Source organism: Vicugna pacos, chromosome 14 (genome assembly GCF_048564905.1).
Source record: "Vicugna pacos chromosome 14, VicPac4, whole genome shotgun sequence".
Taxonomy (NCBI): domain Eukaryota; kingdom Metazoa; phylum Chordata; class Mammalia; order Artiodactyla; family Camelidae; genus Vicugna; species Vicugna pacos.
The window spans coordinates 45100702-45121868 of NC_133000.1; the positions used below are offsets into that span (position 1 = coordinate 45100702).

Sequence of the window (21167 nt, forward strand, 5' to 3'; positions counted from 1 at the left end):
TTCTGAGAACAGAATTCCATGTTGATGTTTCTCCTGCGGTTATTCCAGCATTGCAGAACATGCCATGCTGCTTGGAGTTGAAATCCCTGTGGCCAGAGAGCATATCTTACGGGTTAGCGTCTTTGTAGTTTCCTAGCTAATCACTGATTTTCACCTTTTAACAGGTGAAATTCTCCTTGGAAGTCTAGCCCCAAAATCTGTTGTGACGAATATTCCTTCACTGCAAGCAGTTCATTCTAGGACTTTATCTTACTATTTTTAAAGTAGTATGTGATTTATGAGTAAGTCTTATGAAAATTAAAACCCTAGTTAGCATGAGATCTAATCTAGTCAAATCAGGGGCCTGGGATGAGGGTAGTTAGAGATTCTGATTATACTTTATAGGAAATTTAACCTCTTAAGGTTACTATGCTGAACAAGAATGTCAAACATAAACTTGTTTAATGTGAATAATATTGACTTAGTTCACATAAGATGTTCACATTAGGAGGATAAGATGAGAAGTCTGAGTCAACAGAGTAAAATGTGACAGGTTATATTAGCAAAACAAGTAAGAGGAAGTTACTTGAAACTGTCAGGCTGTGCTCTTGTCATCGTCTATTCCTCATTCAGGAACTGTGTTTGCAGCTCTGTTTCTTCAGCATTTTCACAGTTCAACTTAACAAATTTGAATAATAACTATTATTACGAAGGCATAATGATTTGAGGCAGATTTTCCTTTACTGTCTAAACAACATGAGAATAGATTAATCCTTTAGAACTGTCATTTGGTTCATACAAGTGTCAATTTATTAAACTCAGCATCTTCAAATTTCTAGGAGGTAACTATTGTTACTTAACTTTTTAATATAAGGGAAGAATAATAGTGCTAAAAGTAACTTTCAAATGCCATATAATGAATAAGAAGAGCAGGTGGAATCTGAAAGCTAAGTCTTTAATTCCCTGTTTGGAGTTGGCATTGAGCTCAGAATTACCCACAGTAATTCATGAATCCATAAAAAGGCAAACATTGCAGTTTAATCTTTTCAAAACAAATTATTTTAAAGATAAATATCACATTCCAAATGACTTATGAAGAATTTATTTCAGTAATGAGATCCAGTGTGTCCCATAGTTTAGCATACAAAATAGGTATAGGTTTCACACATGTTTTATACACTTATGTTTATAAAATGACTTACCTTAGGGAACACAGGGACAGTTTCATGTCAGTAAATTACTAAATTAATAGATTTTTGAGTAAAATAATTTTTTACTACTTCACACTCATGAAGAGGGCTATAATCAAAGAGACAATGATACGTTTTGATAAGGTTGTAAGGAAGTTTCCCCTCATAATTGCTGGTGGGACTGTCAGATAGTGCAGTCATATTGGAAAGCAGCTTGGCAGTTCCTCAAAAAGCCAAAACTAGAGTGACCATATGACCTAGCTATTCTTTCCCAGGTATACGGCTAAGAGAATGAAAACATATTTACACAAAAGCTTCTACCCAAATGTTCACAGCAGCAGTCTCCATAGTAACCACAAAGTGGAAACAATCAAAGTGTCCATCAACTGATGAATGAATGGATGAACAAAATGTAGTATATCCAAACAATGGAATATTATTCAGCCATAAAAAGGAATGAAGTACTGATTCATTCTCCAACAAGGATGAACCTTGAAAAACATGTAAAAAAAAAAAGCACATATAATGATTCTGTTTATATGAAATGTCAAGAGTGAGCAAACCCATAGAGGCAAAAAGTAGATTAGTGGTAGCCAGGGCCTGAAAAAATAAGGGAATAGGAAATGACTGCTACATGGATACTGAGTTTCTTTTTTGGATGATGGAAATGTCTTGCTGTTAGGTAGTAGTGTTGCACAACTTTGTGAAAATACTACAAGCTATAAGAAGTGAATTGTATGCTTTGAAAGGGCAAACTTTGTGGACTGTGTATTATGTCTCAACAAAAATTATTAGTTTGCTTGTTCATATCAAAAGGGTATAAAGAGGTTTTAAGGCAGAGAGGAGAGAATCAGAAGAAACCTTTGCTGGACAGATAACTGATCTTAGTAACAAGAAAGACATCAGAGGAGAATGAATAGGGCCCTAAATGACTGAGGGTCTTAATAGAGATACTGGAGATTGAACCCAGGACCTCATGCATGCTAAGCATGCACTCTACCACTGAGCTATAATACTCACCCCCTCAAAAGTTTTTTTTAAATTTTTTAACACGTTTGTTGTGGTATAATTCCTATACAGTAAACTACGCATATTTCAGATGTGCAATTTGATGAATTTTGATAGATATATATACACCTATGAAACCACCATCACAATCAAGATAGCTAATATTTCCATCACTCCCCAAGAGGTGCAAATTTTGAACTCCAGATTTATCCTTTCCCACTCCCAAAAGGTATTTTTTAAATGAAAGAAGTTTTATACATATATAAAACATATATAAATGTAATTAATGCCTGGACTTTCAAAAAGTTAAACACACAAGCTGACACTCACCTTAAAGCATTGGTATATATTAAATAACATGTTCCAATATGCATTGACTGGAACTTCCATCATTCTGAATGTGAGATGCATTCACCAAAGATAAGAAAACCAAGAGTGACGTAGCCTATAGCAAATATCTAATGCCTGTCTTCTCTGATTATACTTTGTCATTGTCACTTACAAGAGTGAAATGACCTTTAAGACACATTTGAAGGTTTATCTGACCTCAGAAATGTCAGTTAAGAATATTATGTGATAGTGGAAATATCATTACTGAAGCGTGAAATGTAGCTGGATTTGAGACCCCACCTGAAATTTACCAGCAGCTTCTTCCTGTTAAAGAAATTATTTTACATCTCTGAGCCTCTGGTTCCTCATCTGCAAAATATTTAATAAAGTTGTTGTAAGGATTAAATGAGATGCTATGAATAAAAGAGTCTGTGCTCTCTGCTCCCTGCCCTGAACATCCTCTTGTTTCTACACCTTAAATCACTTCCCACCTTCTACCTCCTTCTGCTGCGTACACGACAACACACACCTATACAAACTGGGTTAGGTCTTCTTTCTGTGTGTTCCCATCATAAACCTAGGGATTACCTTACTGAAGCACTTAACATCTTCTATTGAAATTTTCACGTTTATTTTCCTGTCTTCCCCAGAAAATTAAGTTCTTTAAAGAGAAGAAAAGACGTATTTCGTCTACCATTGGATGCATAGTTACCCAGCACGGTGACTAGCTCAATAAATATTTGAAAAAAAATGAACGTTAATAACATATCTAGCATTATACTGGGCTCCTAATAGCTCCTGGAGAAAGTTTAATGTGTCTTTGTTTTGTTTTCCGTTAGAACATAGTCAGCTTGAAGCATTTTCAAATTTATAATATGTGGTGTTTTATATGTTAAATGGAAATGTTTTTATTACTGGTTATACCTATGGAATGAAGAGAATGTTTCTTATCTGTGTTGTAATAGACTGCTTATAGTTACATATTTGTCTTTGTAATGTGTTCATTTTGGTTTTTTGTAATATTTGAATTTATGCATTTACTAACTTAAAAACTTATTTTACAACTATCTCAAGAATTTATAGTTTAATGTGCGTATTTCATGCCATTCTGCTCCATCTGACATTATTTAGACTTCGAATGAAATAGCAAGTTTGGAAGCAAGGCTATAGATTTAAGGAGACCTGTGAAATATATGGAAATTAAGTCATTTTAAGCAATATAACTGACACTTGCTCTTACCATTTTTTATTTTAAGTGTCTTACAAAATAATAATAATAATAGATAGGCAATAATTATTTGGATGGGAGGAATGAAAATAAGGGAGCAGTAGAGGAAGTTTAATTGGTATATCCTGTTCTCTGGACTTAGCATATTTCCATATATATGCCTATCTAAATTATTTACAAAATCTTTGCTGAATAAATAAAAGTTATTAATTGCATAATAATATCAGGATGTGGAAAAAGTAGAAGTAATGTTTATGTGTATATAAATCAAGATCTATTTAGCGTTTCATAACAATTTTGCTTCTTTCAGGTACAGAGAACTACAACTTAGTACAGAAAGCAAAGTAGCAGAATTTCTCCACCAAAGTAAATTGAAATCTTTTGAAAGTGAGCGTGCTCAACTTCTACAAGAGGAAACTGCAAGAAATCTCACACAGTGTCAGTTGGAATGTGAAAAATACCAAAAAAAACTGGAGGTACATAGATAAGGTTTTCTTCTAAAATTAGCATAGAATGTAAGCACCGTAAACACAATGTCTGTATCATTGAGCTTTATAAACACAATTTGTATTATGGATGAGAAAGAGCCTGTGTCCTTAATTTTTTAAGATCTGTTATCAAGAGGACATAGCTTCGTCTTTTAGATAAATAGGTGGAAAGAAGGAATGGACCATTTCTAAAAAAAGAAATGCAAATTGCTGTAGGTTGGTTTGTTTGTTTTTAAGTGCTAGCAAGAGTACCTTTAAGTGAGAAATCTCATGCAGTTAGAAAATGGAACATCCCTTCTGGAGGACGATATGTTAAGCTGTGTTAAAGTCCTTAAAAATGATCCAGTAATTTTAATTAAAGGAACTTTACCTAAAGAAATAATAAGAAATGCTTATAAAAGTTTATATTCACTGTATACATCACAGAATTATTTATTATACTAAAAACTGGAAGTATCTTAAATGTCCAACAATAAATAATTAAACGATTCTAAATTAGTATATTAAAAATTACATATTTTGCTATATTTATGCATTGTATGGTTACATACATACAATCATGTTCTTGAATATTTTAGAATTGGGGAAATGCTTATTAAAAACATTGAATGAAAGATACAGTAATACCATTAATATGATTAATTATCTAGTGATGTAAGTATTCATTAAAATTACCTTTCAGAGATTACAATTCTGAAAAGTACTCTGATAAATAAAACTAAGATTAGCAATATAAAGAGTCTCACAGAAAATAAAGCCTTAGGGAAGACCATAAAAACAATATTAAATAATACATATTTAAAGAAGCGTAAGTAAAAATTGTAGATGGTACCTACTTCTAAGCAAACGTAGTGTTCGGCATTTAAAACTTTTTCCAATACCTTCTTTGGGAATCTGCTACAATCATAATCTGCTACAGCTAATTCTCCCACACATTTTTCGATTCGATTAGCTCTGATTTGGTCTTTGTCTTTTGCAAATTTTTCATGATTTAAAGTTTTTTTAATTTTATATTTTTAGTGGAGATACTAGGGATTGAACACAGGACCTCGTGCTTGCTAAGCATATGCTGTACCACTGAGCATACCCACCCTCATGATTTAAATTTTGTAGTTCCTAGCAATTTATTTTTCTTATCACGTTGGATGGCTGTACTTAAGGATGTGTTTTGGGTCAGGAGTGGGAGGGTTCTATTTAGGAAGGTAGAGAAGCACTTCCCCTCTCTCTGTGCTTCTGAAACAAACCTGTCACTAACCAATACTTTCCAACATACAGTACTGATGTTTTCTAAACTATTCTATTGTGTTATTTGAGTTGGTTGCGATCTAAATTGATTTCATGTCCTCCTAAAGGTTGTAACTTGCAGTATAAAAACCACTCTCCCATAGACCCACCCACTTGGTCTGTGGGTGTAAATGACTAGTAATTATTATGTTCCCTTGTGTAAAGGTCTTATATGGAGAAACATTCTTGTAAAAACTGTTACGATTCTAAAAACTCTGGTTGATAAAACTGAGGCTTTCGGGAATTTCTTTGCATTTCCTCCTTTGTTAACCTAGGATTCTTGAGAGGACAGGGACTATTCATTTGTTACTGTGTCACCAGTGCCTCTCACAGTGCCTCACTCATGGTGGGTGCTTGGTAACTATAGAATGAATGAATGAATGGTTTGATGAATGCTAATATAGTACCATTGTTTGAATCCATTTTTCTGAAGGAATGGAAAGTATCTTAGACAATCATTATTTATAACGAATTTAGAGAGAAATAATTTTGTGAAGGATAATGATTGTTAAAATTATATACTTTTCTATGGCTTTTATCTCATATTCTCATTGATTTATAGCTTAGGGACAGTTTATGTTTTCTTAATTATCCATTTCCAAAAGCTTCCAAAACACTGGCTTTTTATTTTTCTCTTTTTAAAGCAATTTTTGACCTATAGTTTGGTATGATCATTCCTTTTATATATATGTTATTTGTATAATTTCAGGTAATTTTGTATTATCATTCTGTTATTTAAAGGAAAGAAATATCCACTGTGAAAGCTTGTTGTTTAATGGATTATTAAAAGCAGCTGACCTATTTTATACATTCACGTTTAAACTTAAATCTTCATATACTGGTTTTTCCTAAAGAGCCTTTAATATAGTAGCCTTCTATAGATCCAGTAATCAAGTTCTTCTAAGGCTTTTCCGAAACCGTAATAAAGTTATTCGCAGCAGCCACTTAGACAAATCCAGAGTCAAAGAGAATTCGCCACCAAGGGGTACCGAGGTGTTGGAAGATACCCCAAATCAGAAGTTTCTGGTGATCTCTTCTCTGTGTTCTAAACAAGAATTTAAAATTGTATCTCTCAATTTAATATTACCTTTAAATCGCTTCTTAAAGTAGTATTTTATGAAATACTTCATCGTTAACATTTTGATTCTTTATATCTTCAGATATCCATTTCCATGGTTTTTCTGTTTGTGGTATTTTTGTTGGGGAAAGTGAGTTACAGGTGGACGGTATCAACTGTGCTGCAGGAATTACTATTTAACTCTATCCATACTCCTCTTCTGACAATGGAATTAATAAGTGTCATTGGCCACCAGATTCTTAATGAATTACATCCCAATATAATGAACTCTATGAAAGCCCCAAATTGGTTCAGTGTGCAGTAATTTCATTATAATAAATTAAGTCTCTAGAAAACACATTCCCAGCCATCAAGAATAAATAATGCTAAAACATAATTGTTCCTTTTCTGACCCAATCAGGGACACCAGAAATCATCCTGTAAATATTATTCCTATATTATTCTTTCTTCACCCTCAAAGGAATGTCTTTGGAAGGTTGGGGGATTATGTTTAATTTATTGGTGGAGGGGGTGGAAATAACTGAAGAAAATGAGATGGAATAGATTAAAGAAAAGTAAATTGAAATCTTTGCCAGTTAGAACTTGTAATAGATCGTCCACATCTTCCTTCTCCATATCACAGGAAGCACACAGTCACATACATCTGTTAAGGTAAACTTTGTGTCATTAGAAAAAGTAAGTTTTCTTCAGAACTGTTTAATAATAGAGAATTCAGGATAAGTAAATCAGTGTATCTCATTTCTATTAGCCATTTAATACAAAGATCTCATAATTTTATTTCCCACAGTAGTAATACTATTTTCCAACACTCACCCATGTTCTAGGCGCTCTGCTAAGCACTGTGAATTTATCCCCTTATTTAATCATTCCAACAATATTCTGAGATAGGCCTAGAAAGAATAATTACCTACGATCACAAGTAAGTGTCAAAGCCAGGAAATCCAAATCTTTCTGGCTCCAAACCACATTCTTACCATAATATTCTATTGCTTCTCAGGAAATGCTGCATTACTCACGTGTTAGGAGGTAAGTGTAATACCACCCCATAATTTAGTCTGTACTAGTAAGTAAACTTTCTAGATAATTGGAATTTAATTTAAGCATTAAAACATTTCTTTGTCACTAGAAATGCCTCCTTTTTTTAGTGAATTCATTATTGTCAGCATCGTGATGCCTTCAATGAGTTACTGTAAGAAAATATAAGCTTTTTTGTTCTTACACAGAATAACTTCAATTTCCATACCTTTTTAATCTCTTTTTAATAACTTTTTAATTCTTTCTTTCTATACAAAGGCATTTTCTGATACTGCCCCATATAGAACTTTACATTTTGATTTGCTTCTTTGAATTTTGAACAGTCATTCAGCAAGCCAAAAATCTTACTAAAACCATGATTAGGGTAAATGAAATAAGCTCTGGTTGAAAAGTGAAGGACATATTACAAATATATAATTTTTACAAGCTTTGTAAGCCTTTAAGTTTTCTTTTTTTTTTCAATTTATGTAATAAAGTGCTTCCTAATTTTCAGTTAAAAACAAATTATTTTCCTCAGAAATAAATTTTTTTACCTCCTCAGTCATTTTAATTGAGCTACTTTCTCTTCATATCTAAATCATTGAAAAAATATTTTTGTATCATGTTTTTGTCGTAACTGTTAACGTGTTTAATTCTACTATTGCAATTTTTTTTCTTTCACTATTAGGTTTTAACTAAAGAATTTTATAGTCTCCAAGCCTCTTCTGAAAAACGCATTACTGAACTTCAAGCACAGAACTCTGAACATCAGGCAAGGCTAGACGTTTATGAGAAACTGGAAAAAGAGCTTGATGAAATAATAATGCAAACTGCAGAAAGTAAGTCTCTGACCTCCCCACACACACCGTGTTTTTTCTGGTAGCACAAGGAACCTGATACTGTTTCTAAAACTGCTTTGGTATATTTCCTTAAAATATAATTCGTGCCTTTTATTTGAAAGAATATTTTATATTTTAAAAATTAATTCATCTTTTTTTTAATTTTGTTGAATTATAGTCAGTTTACAATGTTGTGTCAATTTCTGGTATACAGCACAATTTTTCAGTCATACATGAATGTACATATATTCATTTTCATATTCTTTTTCACTATGAGCTACTACAAGATCTTGTATATATTCCCTGTGCTATACAGTATAAACTTGTTTATTCTATATATACCTGTCAGTGTCTGCAAATCTCGAACTCCCAGTCTGTCCCTTCTCACCCCCCTCCCCTCTGGCAATCACAAGTTTGTATTCTATGTCTGTGAGTCTGTATCTGTTTTTATATTTGAGTTCATTTGTCTTCTTCTTCTTTCTTTTTTTTTTTATTTCACTTCGAATGATATTCTCCAGGTACATCCATGTTGCTCTAAATGGCATTATGTTGTTTTTTTATGTCTGAATAGTACTCCATTGTATAAATATACCACAACTTCTTTATCCAGTCATCTGTCGATGGACATTTAGGTTGTTTCCATATCTTGGCTATTGTAAATAGTGCTGCTATGAACTTTGGGGTGCTGGTGTCTTTTTGAACTAGGGTTCTTTCTGAATATAGGCCCAAGAGTGGGATTACTGGGTCATATGGTAAGTCTATTTTTAGTCTTTTGAGGAATCTCCATACTATTTTCCACAGGTTGCACCAAACTACATTCCCATCAGCAGTGTAGGAGGATTCCCTTTTCTGCACACTCTCTCCAACATTTATCATAAAATCTAGTTCATCTTAATTCCAGTAGTTGGGATCCCAATAAAAAGGGTTAACAATAGTAGATTTTATCTTTTCATTTATTTAGTTCATTCATTCAACAATTATGAAGTGATTACGTACGTACTTGTGCCAGGATTTGGGGATATGGAGTTCATTCAATATTGTGCATATAGCTGTTCCAAGTCTAGTCTACTAGGAGAGACAACCTTTAACAGATAATTAAAGTACTATTAGCAAGTGATGGGCAGTTCTTAGTGGAAGTACAGAAGAGGTCATGAGTTACTTTCTTGTTGGAGGTGAGGAATACCTAAGAGGGAAGATGACATTTGAATGAGTCTTGAAGGCCAGATAGAAATTCATAGAACACACTGTGTTATAGACTTTGATATTTAATTTCTACCTCTTTTTTTTTCTTCTTATTTGCCATCGTCCTGTGTTCTTCTGGATGCCAAGGGAATATTTTAAATTAACATTTCACTGTTGACTGTGATGTTTGCTACAGTGTATTATTTTTGTTCAAAGGTCAGAAATAAAATGTCATTCTTATAAAAGTGGGTTTAAACTTCAACTGAAGTTGAGGTTGACTCTGTTTGAGGCACCTTTTCTTATAATGACTATATTGTATCAATAGCCCAGTGTAAGAAAAACTTTTATTTCATTCCTATCATTGCCCTTTTTTTAAAAAATTTCCAGGGTCAGTGTCTGATAAGTGCGATAGTTTCCAAATTTATCTTCAGTTTCTTCAGTGGAGTCTGAATAATCTTTATAAAATACAGATTTCATCATATCATACACCTGCTTTAATGCCCTTATCAACTTAAAATAGACTAAAGTCCGATTCCTTAGCTTGTCTTTTTTTATGGTTAGACTCATTTATCTTTCTACTTTTCATACCTTGCAATTCCCTGTCATATCATGTTATTTTGAAAGTTCCATACTCTATCTTATCTCTATAATTTTGCAGATGTCCCTCTGTCTAAATAAACAGTCAGGTGCAGAAGAGAACTTCCTCAGTCTCATAAAAGATATCTCCAGAAACCTACAGCCAATGTCATACTTAATAATGAAATATTAAATTATTTCCCTTTAAGGAAGAGAATCAGGCAAGGATTTCTACTTTCATAACTTGTATTAAACATTGTATTTGGTATCCTAGCAGTAAAATAAGGCAAGAAAGAAAGAAAAAAAAAGGTATAAAGGTCAGAAAGGAAGAGGAAGACTGTATTTTCAGATTACAAAACAATCACTAACACTGATAAGTAAATTTAATGGACTATAATAATAATTACACAAAAATATACTAGAAGCAAATAACTGGAAAAAAATTTAAAAAGCAATTTCAGTATGAATAGATATATATTTATATGAAGTCAACAATTTATGTAAAGATAAAGTAAAACAATAATGGCTTGTCTCATCCAGGAAAAAAAAGCAATTTCATTTACAGTAGTATCAAAAAACACAAAATATTTAGGAATAAATTTAACAACACAAAATACAAACTATTGTTAAGAGACATTAAAGAAGACCCACTAAAATGCCAAGAGACATATCATGAATTCTGTAAATTCAATGTCCCAATCATAATCCCTTTTTAAACATTTTTGTATTTCATTTATATGGAAATGCAAAGGACCTATTAAAAGATCTGCTTTTATTAATACCACTGCACACCTATCAGAATGACTGAATACTATACTGAATGTTGGTGAGAATGTGGAACAGCTGGCACTTTTCTTATAATACCAAACAACCTATCCAGTGATCCAGCAGTTTATTTGCCCAAAAGCAAAAAAAGCATATGCACACTAGAATAAGCAAAATAATTTTGAAAAAAATAAGGAAACAAAGTTGGAAGACTTGCACTGTCTGACTTCAAGACATAATATAAAGCTACAGTATCAAGCTAGTATACTGCTGGCATAAAGACAAATACAATAACAAAATAGAATAGGAACTAAGAAAGAAACCCACACTTGTGTGATTATTTGATTTTTAATAAAGGCAGCAAAACCATTCAACTAGAGAAAGGAAAGTCTGTTCAATAAATGGTGCTAAAAAATTGGACATCTTTTTGAAAATGAACCTCAACCTTATTTCATACCATACACCAATATTAATTTGAGATGAGACTTGCAAGCAATAGCTAAAACTATAACCGTTAGTGGAAAACATAGGTATTTGTGCAACCTAGGGTAGCTTAAAGTTTCCTAGACAGGATCCTAAAAGCAACTACCGTAAAAGAAAAATTTACAAGGTAGACTTCATCAAAATTAAAAACTTCTACTCTTTTAAAAACCATCTTTAAGAAATGAAGAGCCAAGCTACAGAGTAAGAGAAAGTAATCCCATTTTACATTTGACAAAAGAATGGTATCCAAATTAAGAAAACGCCTTGGGGAAAATATTCACCAAAGTCTTGATGTAATATTACCCAGGTGGGCCCATCTCAAGGGTCCTTATAAGAAAGAAGGTGATGTGATGATGAAAGCAGAAGTCGGATAGACGATTTGAAGATGCATAGAAAATGTTATTAAGAAAATCATAAGAATGAGAAAATATATTTGCAGTACTGTGCTGTATTTATCAATACTGTAAATTTATATCATCTGTTTACAAGATGAATTGTCTGTCATTACCTATTAGTATTGTCTTATATAATACAAAACACTGTAGATGTTATGTTTATTGCTAACACTAGAAATGAAAAGATAATATGAAGAAGAAATTCGCAATTTTAATAATTTTATTTAGTTATTAAAATTCATGCATGGATAACAAAGAAGCATCAATATGGTTGCTCCTTGGTAGCCTAATGTAATCTATCTGATTGTTTCATGGTAGCCCAGCCCCTACACTAATAAATGAATCATTATAAAATTGTTACGGCATACATTATTACAGTCATATTCATAATATAGTATTGGCAATATTGTTACATTAACAAAAAAACACTTACTTGTGATGATAGGGTGATACACAGCTTCTCGAGTTATGAGACAGAGAGACTTACAGGGTAATGTAATTCTTTGAAAGCCAAGTTATAGAACAGTAAACTAATACATTATTAATTTTGTATTAAATATTACTCACTTTATGCCTATATAAGGACAGACTAGCATCTGTATATATTTTATGCATTCATGATATACCTTTTTCTTAATTTTCTCGATATTTCAAGGCTACATGATTTATCTGCAAGGCTTTTCGTATTGTTACAGATCTCAAAAAAGAATTTGCAGTGTATTTATTGAAAAATATTCATGTGTAAGTAGACTCATGCAGTTCAAACCCATGTTTTTCAAGGGTCAACTGTGTATATTTTTCAAAATACAATGAGTGATAGATTCAAGATTTGTACCTTTCACTATATGCAAATTTTATTTTTAAAAAAAGAACTATCAATAATATTGAACTATAGTTGATGATTTACATGTTAAACTGTTTGAAGGCAGATGTCTATAACTTATTTTGAAATGCATAAAAAAGGTTTCTGAGTGGATATAGGAATGGATAGATGTATTTAAATAAATATGGTACAACGTTTAATTTAGAATCCAGATGTTGAGTATATCAGTGTACACTTCTTTCAAGTTTTCCAGATGTGTAAATATTTTCTTAAAATCTTTAGAAAAAATATAGAAATTAATTTTTGCTATGATATTGTATAAACCATCTCAAAAATATCTTAGAGGAGAATATATTTACTTGTACTTGAAAGATCAAGAAACTAGGTTCTTTTCTGTCCACTCACATTGGAAATTGGAATATTCCTATCCTTGTCTAATGAATACTTGATTTTTAATAAAGGCAGCAAAACAGTTACTGATTAAATGAAATTTTAAAGATGTAGGTACAAAACATTCTTTTTCAGTACATAGTGCGCACAATATTCAAAGGATTATCATCTAATTCAGCTAATTTCAGCAGACATGAATATGGTTAGACTTCATTTATTAAGTTGTAGCCATGGCAAATTACAGTATCCTGTTTACTCTCAAATTGCTTTTTCTAATCAAATAAGTATATTATTTGTATATCTGAGTTTAGTTTTCAGAGGTATGGTCTAGAAGCTAAATAAATTTAAATACAAAAAGAAAATCAGATTTCTAATTGTCAAATTCAGAGAGCTGGTATCCATCCTTACCCTCCTAGTAACCTCTGCTAGGATTTCTCACATGTCTCAAAACTCTTCCCTTCCTTCTTAAATCACCTGCCTTTGAGTGTTTCTTCTCCATTGCTTTTGTTGTGTCTTCTTTTATCTAATGCTTTCTGGTTCCCAGGGGATTTTTTCTCCCTGTCCTCTTCAATTCTTACTTACCTACTTTCTGGATAAGCTTATCTGCTTCCTCAATTCCAGTTACTGTCCATAGGCTAGTGATTCCACAGGTCTGTGTGGAGTTCCTGTAGTCACTGAACATGTAACATTGTTTACATTTTCTCTTCCTTCCCTAAAACTTAGTAATTTTCTTGAATTCTGTTAGTAAGGTTAAAGTCTGTCTAATTACCCAATTAGCTTTTGTCAACCTTGATTCCTCCCTCATCCTATCTAGTGCCTCGTCTCACCTCCACACCTGTTCACTTGTCTAGAATCCAAGTTCTTTTCCCCATCCTCCATTGTTGTTATAGACCATGTCTCAATTGGATGCTTACTATAACCTGTAAGGAATTCTCTGTGCTACCAATCTAGGCCATCCTTTTCCCAATACTGGAATTGTTTTCCTGTAATACCAGCATCAACAACAAAACCTATTGTTCGTGTCACCTACCTGTATTCATCTCTCTTGACATCGTGTTGACTATAGAATAAAATTCCAACTCCTTAGCCTAGCAAACAGGACTTTAGTCCTGTTCATAGTTGGAATTTAGCTGGCCTTTTTTAAAAAAAAATTTTCAGGAAGATTTTTTTTTAATCAACTGTTTTATTTATTTTTTTATTTGGTGGGGTAGTTAGGTTTGTTTGTTTGTTTAATGGAGGCACTGGGGATTGAACCCAGGATCTCATGCATGCTAAACACATGCTCTTACCACTGAGCTATGCACTCCCCACAGCCGGCCTTTTTACTACCATTATTCTCCAGACTAACTTTAGCCATTTTTCTCATAATTACTGAAACTTCACAGCTCTGTTCCTTTACACACTGCAGTTCTTTCCTGCACCTTGTCTATGAATTTCAGTCTCCCCGAAACCTGCCTAATGCCTCTAGCATGGGAAAAATCGTGGTACTCAGATAGAGTTGCTCTGTCTTCTAAAACACGTTCCTATCTCTTTAGTACCTTTTACCATGTTGTATAATGTATTGTTTCCATAATTAAATCACCACTAGAATAGTTTACCCATGAGTTATTAATCCAGTATTAAACTCAAATTTAAGTTGCTCACCAATATCTGATGGGTTATTGAGATGTGAACTAAATTTACCCCTCTCTCCTCTGAACTTGGAACTATCTGAGAGAGATGAGAGTCAGATAGGTGTCTAACTGCCATCTCTTAGTTCTGATAGAGCTGAACTGGAAAACTCAACTTGGATTGGAGCCATGATAACTGGTAACACTATTGGCAATGGTATATAGCATCTCTTGCTTCCACATATCCCTCATAATTGATAATCCTACCTCTCTTGATTCATTGTAAAAAACAGGGTCAAAATTGAAGGAAAACACTTAACGAATATTTCTAAAATGTTTCCTGTACTGCAGAAGGATTGGACAATGATACAGTGATAGGCCTTCAAATAGTTAGCTTCACCTAGAAATGTAAAATGTGTGGCTTTGTTTTAAACCTGAAGCACTTCTGAAAGTAGGTTTCTCTTTGTGGCATTAAAATAATGGTTACTGATGAATAACGTTATAAAAATTGTTTTATGTCACTGCTTTAAACTGAGCTAGTAAACCTTTAGTTTTTACTGCCTGTGATTAAATATTTTTTAATCCCAACTTACAGTAAAATTGACATTGCATTTAAACTTTTATCCAGATGTTAACCTGTCAGTTAAAATTTCTTTTGGGGAGTGCAAAAAAACAAAATTTAGAAGTGAATGGTGTTGCTGAATTTTTTGTAATTTTTTTAAAAGGCCATCAATACTTTCTTCGGACTGTACATTTTCTTTACAGCATAGCCTACTTCAGTGCAGGATTTTATTATTGCAAGTTGGGGTAAAGGTGTTATTCTGATAAAATAATGAACGTCTTTCCTAAATAAAAATAGTCATTTCTTTTATCAAGAAGGGAAGTAATGAAATTGATGTTATCATAATTTTTTCATAATTACAGAACATACATTTCATGCAAAAAGCCTTTGAATCTTCAGAATAACACATCTGTATTATTATGCCTTATAACAAGAAATTAACATGTCATAGGGTGCAATTCCTTACACCTTTTAAAAATAAATGGAACAAATCCAAGTAAGCATATTCTTTAAGAAATATGTTGGTACTTACAAGTGGCCTGTTTGAGATTATGCATTAGACTTTTTTGTATTCTTATGCTCCCTAATTCATTCTTATGACCTCTTTTATTTTCACTTCTGCCGTGCTTTTTAAGAAGAAACATATTTCACATCGTACACTTTAATGTTTTCCAGTTGAAAATGAAGATGAGGCTGAAAGGGTTCTTTTTTCCTATGGCTATGGTGCTAATGTTCCCACAACAGCCAGAAGACGACTAAAACAAAGGTAAAATCAATATATATTTGTTTTACTTATCTATTCAAGCTCAATGTAATTACATTATGCTTTTTGACAACATACTGAGCAGAGTGACAAAAAGTTACTTTATTCTTAGTCTGCATAAATATTAAATTGCTCACAAAATAAAACACAGTAAGTAATAATCTTGCATTTCATGTATTTTTAAGTGAGTTTAATGTTCAGAAGAATGTAAGTGTATATTAGAATTTTCCTAGAATTGGATTCAGTGATAATGACACCATTTTAAATTTATTTTCACCTCAATTTCAAGTGAGTTAGAGATGTTTTTGTACCAACCATTTTCAGGTTAGATTTAATGAATTATGCTTCCTTTTTTTTTTTTTTCTTTTGTTTTTTTATTCACCTGCATACCTTCCATGGCATATACTTGAAAGAGAGAGATTGGGAGAGAGAGAGAGAACATATAGATATGATTGAAAGTATAAAAAGTCTGTGAAGACCAAGAAAATTTTTAGAAGATCCACTAGTTATTTTGTAAGCTCCTATTTAGAGTATACTAAGAGAAAGTTGTACCTATGTTATTTGGTTTTTCTAGTTGATGTAACTCCTAACTCCTTTCTCCCACCTAAATTCAGTCTGCTTTGCAAAAACAGCTCCGTTTGCTACCATAAAAATCCAAATGTTTTGTCAGACTTCTAAGCCCTTACATTGGGCCCTACCTCTCCAGCCTTACTTGCCTCTCTGCTCAGAATGAGAGTGGTATGTCTCTCTGCCTATAAACATCTATTTTCCACATGCCACCCAGTAGAACATTGGTCTTATCTCATTAGCTCTTGCCTTCCATATTGTTTCCCCAGCTAGATGGGAAGTTCCTCAAGGTGAGGAATGAGATCTTATTCTTGTTTGTTCTCCATGGTCTCTACCTAGGATGGTGTAAGATACCTAGTAGAATTGTCTCTTCATCTGAGTATCTGATAAGCTGCTTGTTTATCTTTTATATGAGTTGATTTAAACATTTAGAGGCATTAAACACTAAGAAAAATACTGTATCTTAATTCTAATACTTCTGTAGAAACTTGGAAGTAATGGCTGAGAGAATAACACGTCTCTGGCTATCTAAAGTGGTGTAAGATATAGAGATATTTTATGAGAAGTAACAAAAGGATGCTTAGAATTTCTGTTTCTTACTGGTTATACTAAATATCTGGGGGGGAAATTAGGTCAGGGATAGATGACTACCAAGTATCAATTTGTAGCTGGAATGGTTAATTCTGTTTAGTGAAGATGCAAGTAATTCTAAATTATGTATTATTTGAAAAACCAGTTATAGTCCCATTCCATTTCCATTCTCATTCTCCCCTGAATCCCTCCGAAGGTCACTAAGGGTGATATTTTGTCATTTTCAGCGTATCTCGGTTTTTGAGCGTTATGTTGCCAAAGGAGGAACAGAAATGTAGTTTGGTGGGCAAGTGACTTCTTTATCAGTGGCAAATGATCAGTAAAATACTAAAAATTGAAATTTGAAGGAAAAAATCCATTCTGTTTTCCATTTTAGCATCTGATTTCTTCAAAAGAATCTTTATCACAAGAAAAAAAAATGTTTTCTGTTGTAAGCTTTCTTTCCTTATTCCCCAAAGCTGCGTTCCTCTAAAATTTAAAACAATTATTGCTGCCACCTTACAATTTTTTTTTTCAGAATTTCCAAAACAGATGTTAACTTCTTAATATTTAGAGTGAAGATTTAAGGACCCACAACTGATTCATATTCTGAATAATCTTAACTATCCAAATATTTCTAAAGATTTTATCACTGAGCTATCTGTGTGCCTTGAACAAGTGCCTAATGGGCACGCTATTAATATCTCCTACCAGCTGGTGCCAGGCATTCTTCTCATGATGAACCAGAGGGTTATTTTGAGGAAGTGCTTCTCAGGTCACCTAAACTGAGTGAAGAGAAAGTAAGTCTAGATATCCAAAGAGGACAAGCATTCCTTCGCCCATTCATTCAAAAACTTTTGAGCGCCTACTGTATGCACAAAATTGACCAATGGCACAGAAGATCTCCATGAAAGCAGTATAACCTTCGAGAGAGAATCTATATTTAATTCTTCACATTTGAAATTAAAAATTTCACCCTGAACATTTTCTTATGTCATTGAATATTCTTCAAAAAGATAATGTTTATGGTTATCCAAAACTTTCAGTTTTAGACCTTCAATTTTTGAGTGACATATGGCTGTTAATAAATTAGGTAGCCACTGAAAATTTTCCTTAGCTGCCTGTGGCTCCCCAAGGCATATTATGAAACTAAAATGAAAAAATAGATTCAGAGTTCAGCACACAGTGCCTGGCATAGAGTAGGTGTTCAGTAAATATTAGTTTATTACATCAATTGATGTTTCTTAAAGTAGATTGATTGCACAGTTGATTTTAGAGGTAAAGCCAGTGTTCGTAAAATGTTAACAAGGTACAATTTGAGTTTTCATTAAAAACAATTTTGTTTTGAGGGTAGGAAAATATATTCAATGGTAGAGCACATGCTTAGCATGCACGAGGTCCTGGTTTCATTCCCTAGTACCTCCATTAAAATAATAAAATAATAAAAATAAAAGTATTGAAAAACAAAGTTTTGTTTTAGAACTTCAATAAAAACTCTTGAAATAATTAGTAGAGACAGCCCTTGGACACAAAGTTTTGAAATTCACTTTCTTTGATATTAATCAGTTTCTTAAGATGTGGATTATAATGCCAGTTTCCTATAAAGAAGCAAAATCAATATTTCAAACCTAGTTTGAAAAATATCTCCCAGTGTATCTTAAACACATTGTAATTAATAAATAAGATTACTCACATTTTGAATTTTAAATAGAGATATGAACAATCACTACATATTCTATTAAACTTCCTGGTGTACAAAGTTGTAGAAAGTTAAAACGGTTTATACAATTAAAGTAGATTAAAATAAAATAGACTCTTCTTGACTTGACTAAACTTGAAAATCTGAAGTAATGTTTTTGTTTCGGTCATGATTGTTTTGAAAATAGCAAACAGGATTTTCCAGTTACATGTTTTGGTGATGCTCTTTAACTTGTAACAGTAAATGGGTAACACCCAGGCACTGACGTGGTCTCAGTGTGTGCTCCTCGGTTTGTTTTGGCAGATCTGAACATGGAGACTTTTCTGAAGGTTTTAAACCTTACAAATTGCAAGATTTACTGCATACTATTGACCTTTTGTTTTAGTTTCTGTCTAGTTTTACAAAGAGCTGTAAGTTGAAACTTTCACAGTAGACTAAGCTTTATAATAAAGGAAAATTTAAAGCAACGGAAGCTTTTATTGCCTCTAACAAACTTTTGCTCATAATGAAATTCCATTTTTCTCTCCTTTATTGACACATATATGTGTTCTCATCTTTGTCCTTAGGGAGAGTTATGCTTATTTCGTTTGGGTTGGTTTTAGGAATCATCCTTTGAAAAGTTACTACTAACCTATTCATGATCAACTTGAAAGTGAAAACCTATAGAAAAACTAGAAAAAGGCTCATATAACTATAGACAATCAGAATGACACCACTGTTTAGTCCTCAGTAACAACCAAGAAAGCAGGCAGTGCAGCGACCAACCTGATGCTTTCTGAAGCTGAAATCATTCTGGCCCATGTGCCCTTATTTTGAACCCATTTTCCATGCCATGCTAATAGAGACAGAACTCTGACCTGGTAAAACTGAAAAAGATCAGAAAGCCAAATGTTATTTCAGACCAAGTAACTAATTAGCTAAGTACATACACTTATTTATTTAGAGTTTTGGCAATACTGAGAGAACCATACCAATATTGAAGGACTCAGGACAGAGCATCAATCAGTCCTCCATTGTGCTAAAAACATCTCAGATATAAATGGAAGTTGGCCATATTCACATTGGCAGGACGATGCTATCATGAAATTGTATGTGATAATCAGAAGTACTGACTGCCACTGACAGATGCAAGAGAATAACTTATTTGGAGTCAAGAGGTATTGAGAGAGCTAAGAGGTAATTTGGGGAAATAATTTTACCAGTAATAGGTGAAATTTTAGTTTAAAATTTAAATACAAAACTACTCCTGTGGTATTAGTTTCTAGTTGATGTCAGACTTGATCTTGGTTCAGGTAAAAATCACATGGCATTTAATATAATTACAAAGAAGAGTTGTATGCTGTGCCTACTTTAGTGTCTCAGCAGATAGCCTGTAAAAGCAGCGCTTTCTTGAGGAGACAGTATGAAAGGGAGAGGGAGAGAGAGGGAGAGAGAGAGAGAGAAGGAAGGAAAGAAGGCAGGCAGGAAAGGAAGGAAGGAAGGAAGGGGGAGGGGGAGAGAGAGAGGGGAAGGAAGGAAGGAAGGAGGGAGGGAGGGAGGGAGGGGAAGGAAGGAAAGAAAGGGAAAGAAAAAGAGAGAGAAAGAAATGAACCAACTAAACAACTAGCCAACCGCACTTTAGCAGAAGTCGTTTTCCCTGATTGTATCCATGGCTACTCATTATGAAGACTTGTTTTTATTGTATATGTATTGTAGTTAAGGAGACATAAACTCAGCTAGAATTAAGCAATAAATTCTTCCTTTTCCCTGCCTTGAATTTCAATTAAACTAAACTCCCCTCCTTTCTTCTGACTTCTAATATCCCAGATTTCTAAACAGAATCCACCCGTAACACCAACTTACCACAACCATATACCACATTTAAAGATTTACGAGATTGGAATATGGAAGAGGAGAATTGGAACCTGTGACATTTGCTGTCTTCCCTTATTAACTTTATACCCTTTCTTATTAACTAGTTCAGTGCTTAGATGTTGAGCGTTAGTTGTGCTTTAATACTGAGACTCTGAAACCTTGAGTATGGTTTCTGGCTATTTGAGCAAAATTCTGGCTTTAGGCAAAATTCATTTAAAACAAAATCAATCAGGAAGGATTTTTTTAAGTGCCCACTGTGTTCAGCGCACACCACAGAGTATAAGACTCCTGTCTTCGTTTAAGTTATATCTGTTGGAGGAGAGAAAATGAACACACATGAAAGACTATCAAGAAATTACCAAAAACATACAATTTAGTGCTGTATTGTGTGCTGGACTATGTCAGTCAGAGGAATAGAGATCAGTGAAAGTTGGCGTGGTCAGAAGTGGAGGAAGTGGCACTTGAAGGGAGCCTTCCAGAAAAAGCTAGG

General features: G+C 33.2%; 1 protein-coding gene across 6 annotated transcripts in view; it reads left to right on the forward strand.

Annotated features, from left to right (window-relative positions):
• The window catches only part of PIBF1 (progesterone immunomodulatory binding factor 1), a 171558-nt gene that overhangs the window by 88328 nt on the left and 62063 nt on the right, over window positions 1–21167 (forward strand). For all 6 annotated transcript variants that reach the window (XR_012080055.1, XM_006210284.4, XM_072976344.1 and 3 more), the window contains 3 exons: window positions 4046–4211; window positions 8288–8438; window positions 15900–15990. Coding sequence is in view for 5 of the 6 variants with exons in the window: in XM_006210284.4 (XP_006210346.1) it covers window positions 4046–4211; window positions 8288–8438; window positions 15900–15990 (408 nt within the window). In the remaining variant the exon portion in view is untranslated. The remainder of the gene's footprint in view (window positions 1–4045; window positions 4212–8287; window positions 8439–15899; window positions 15991–21167) is intronic.